At 40.7% G+C, this 3,718-nt stretch overlaps 1 protein-coding gene across 1 annotated transcript in view; it reads right to left on the bottom strand.

The window, feature by feature from the left end:
* Positions 1-2,659: 2,659 nt before the first annotated feature.
* Wdr17 (WD repeat domain 17) overlaps positions 2,660-3,718 on the bottom strand; it is a 55,614-nt gene continuing 54,555 nt past the window's right edge. Inside the window, exons 23-24 of the mRNA XM_059245019.1 lie at positions 3,535-3,544; positions 2,660-2,906 (exon numbers count right to left, since the gene is read on the bottom strand). Coding sequence (XP_059101002.1) covers positions 2,754-2,906; positions 3,535-3,544 — 163 coding nt within the window. The 3' untranslated portion in view covers positions 2,660-2,753. The remainder of the gene's footprint in view (positions 2,907-3,534; positions 3,545-3,718) is intronic.

Genomic DNA, 3,718 nt, shown 5'->3' on the forward strand with positions numbered 1-3,718 from the left:
TGAAAGTAACCATAGCACGCGAAAGCCGGAAGTGAAGTTGTTGAGGCTGCATGCCTCACCCTGGCTCAGAGAAATGATCTCTACATACCGGTTTGTGATCTCTACATATCCGGTTGTGATCTCTACCTCAGGAAGAGTCAGCCAGACAGTCCTTATCTGTTTGATCTCGAGGAAAACAAGATATTTGGGGTTATTGTGAAATGTGGAGGCAGGGGGTCTTTGGTGGCTTGTGCAGGTGGCAAAGATGTCACAGTGCTGAGAGCAACCTGCATGAGAGTCAAAGGTCAGGCGTATCTCTGAGTTGCAACCAGAGGTGGAACAGAAGGGGGCACTGAAGATGAATGCAGTTTGGGCAGAGTGTATTTGAAATGCCCATGCCACTTACCCTGTCTGAGAGATCAGGAGGACAGAGAAAATTCCCAGCAAAAGGAGGAGAAAGAGCCCATACTAGATGTTCTCAAGGATAGGAGGTTTGTCAGCATTCTCTAGATGAGCAGAACCGATAGAATGAATATAGATGATAGATTAGATGATAGATAGATGATAAATAAATAGATGATATTAGATAGATAGATAATACATACATAGATGATAGATAATAGATAGATGATAGATAGATAATATAGAGAATAAATAGATGATAGGTGATATAGATGATAGATGATAGATACATATATACATACACATATACATAGATAGATGACAGATACATACATACCTACATATATCCTTAGATAGATAGATCGAAGATAGATGATAGAAGATAGATATAGATGATAGACAGATAAATAGATAATGATAGATAGATGATAGATACATAGATAATGATAGGTAGATAGATAGATAGATAGATAGACAGATAGATAGATAGGATAAACAGGATAGAAAAGATAAGGGATTTGTGAGACTTACAGGCTGTGATTTGGGGTTAAAAATGGGTCTTCCCAGTTGGGCGGTAGTGGCGCACACCTTTAATCCCAGCACTTGGAAGGCAAAGCCAGGCAGATCTCTGTGAGTTTGAGGCTAGCCTGGTCTACAGAGCAAGATTCAGGACAGGCACCAAAACTACACAGAGAAACCCCTGTCTTGAAAAAACAAAAAAGGGGGGAGGGGTCTTCCCACTTCAAATAATTTAATTAAGAAAAACCCCTCAAAAGTACACCCAACCACTTGTGTTTTAGTTAATTCCAGATGTGGTCCAAGTTGACAACCAAGATTACCATTCATAGGAGGCAAGCAAGAGATTGTTAGCTTTAGTGATCTCATCCGACAGGAGTACTTATCTCAGAGAAGGGATCAGGGGCCTGTTAGAGCTGTAACACATGGGTCCATGTCGAGGCTCCCTGAAGTGTAGCCACTGTTGGGATGGTGAAGATGACCTGATGTGGGAGAGCTGGTGGATGAGAGGCCGTCAAATAAACCCAGTTCTGTGGTAGGGTGGTTTGGGTGGTAGGGTGGTTTGGGTGGTAGGGTGGTTTGGGTGATAGGGTGGTTTGGGTGATAGGGTGGTTTGGGTGATAGGGTGGTTTGGGTGATAGGGTGGTTTGGATGATAGGGTGGTTTGGGTGGTAGGGTCAGCTGAGTGAGGACACAATCAGCGTTTCCACTGAGGCGTTTGAATAGAGTACGTGAAGGTAAATAGTCATAGAGCGGGCCTGATTCCAGAGGGTAACTTTCCTGGAAGAATAGGACAGCAGTACATTAACTCAAATGGGCTGAGGGAGGAGGGGCTGGCGCCTGTCCTGAATGCAAGTTAGGGTGAGAGGTAAGGGTTGAGTCCAAGGAAAGTCAAGTTCAGAAGACAATTTCAGTCCATGAGTTTTAATAAACATTAGCCCTCTCTACCTTTCCTGAGGATCTAGAATGGTAGGGAATGTGAAGATGCCAGAGCTCTTGACACTAGCTGGGTGACTTTAGAGATGAATGCCAGGCCATTATCTGACTGTATAGATCTAGGAAATTCAAATATGAGCAAAATACTCACGTGGTGGAAACATACCACTTCTGCAAACTCACCCATAATAAGGAAAGCTCCCACCCACCCTGAGAAAGTGTCTACCATAGTAAGAAGATTATTTATGTGTTGTTGTTGTTAGAAGGCATATGTGTAAAATCTACCAGTCTCCCCTAGGATGACTACTCCAAAACTGGTATGGTTTAAAGGAAGGAGGAGTTCACAAAGCTCCCTGTGGGGAAGTTTGGATACAGGGGTGGGGCATCCTTAGGTGACCAGGAGACCAGAAAGGCTGGGGTGGAAGAGAGGTTGGAGGAAGTGGTGAAGAGGTTGATACCCAATATGAAAGGACTTGTGGACGTCTGTCAGGAAGGGTTTTGCCTGAGCATCAGGGAGAAGTATCTGTCTTGTAGAAGAAGCTGGCACCAGGGGCCTACAATGGCTTCCATGGCCCAAAGAGTCAGTTACTGGGACTCAGGGTAGGTAGGCATTTTATTGACTTTCATGTCTTTTGAAGTCTATCTGCTTTGCAGATTATATAGTCCTTTATAATTCAATTAAAACTTCCCTGTAAATGTATAAATAATATCATTTATCAATGAGATACATATTTTTCCTTTGGAATTATAGAAATATTTTTATTTTTGAAATTAATAAAATTTAATATAATTTCTTCAAGTTTTCCAACCACCAACCCACCTCCCAACCTATTATTCTTGAACAACCAAAATGAAGGTTATAAATAATCCAAATTTTCTTTTTACAAAAACTACTAATTATGGAGAAAAAAAATCTTCAGTCAAAATGGATTGAGTCGTATTCCAGTTCCTAAAGGTGAGAATGGATTCACCTTTGCCCACATCAGAGCATCGTTCAAAGAAATAGTCGATTTCCCATCTTCCAGGAAATACACAGGGCCCTGTGCACAGAGTTGAGAAGAGAGAAGATGAAACTATACATTGGAGCATTGGCTTAAAGTTTCAGCTTTATACTATAATTTTAATTCTTTGTATGCAGCAGTACTATCAATGACAATAAGTGTTGTTCGTTTATTAATTGCCCCATAACATATCTTACAAAAGCCCATTGTCAAGTAACAGACTTGGACATACGTCATTGAGTTAGGTATGTAGCTGATGTCAGCATGCCTAGAAAGTGACTGAAGCCAGACACTTGGGTCCCTCTCAACAGACGAGGAGGAAGATACTGCTGTACATGTGTGTGATTTAAAACTATACTCTGTCACATGATTGAGAGACTATTTATAGTTTAGTCCCATCAGTTATTAGCACATCATGAGTTTTGAAAAGTCTTCCCCATCTGTCTCACTCTGCTCTGAGAAGGAATGCATGATAACAAAGAAAATCACAAGATAAGTACAGTTTTAGTTTTTTGGTTAGGCTATAAATCTATCAAGTTCTGGTTATAATCTTTAAAGATATGTTCTATTGTTTGCAATTTACTTTTAGAGTTGGAAAAGTTGATCACTAGTTAGCTTCACATTATTATTATATTAGTGTGCAGTCATGTGTCCTGTGCTTTGGAGTTTATTGTTTTGTGTTCTCAAGAGTCTGGCTTACAATTGGCCAGCTAAGCTATAAGCAGGGATTGTACTAATGAGCAGCTATTACACTTATTTTGAGTGTCTGGATCACTCATTGGCCTGGCATGTCATTATAATAAACATATTTTTAATATTAAATCAGAACTATAAGGACCCGTGCATTGAAATGTGTATGACACTGGCAGCTGGAGCACTCTGTG

The sequence above is a fragment of the Peromyscus eremicus genome, chromosome 17 (assembly GCF_949786415.1).
Source record: "Peromyscus eremicus chromosome 17, PerEre_H2_v1, whole genome shotgun sequence".
Taxonomy (NCBI): Eukaryota; Metazoa; Chordata; class Mammalia; order Rodentia; family Cricetidae; genus Peromyscus; species Peromyscus eremicus.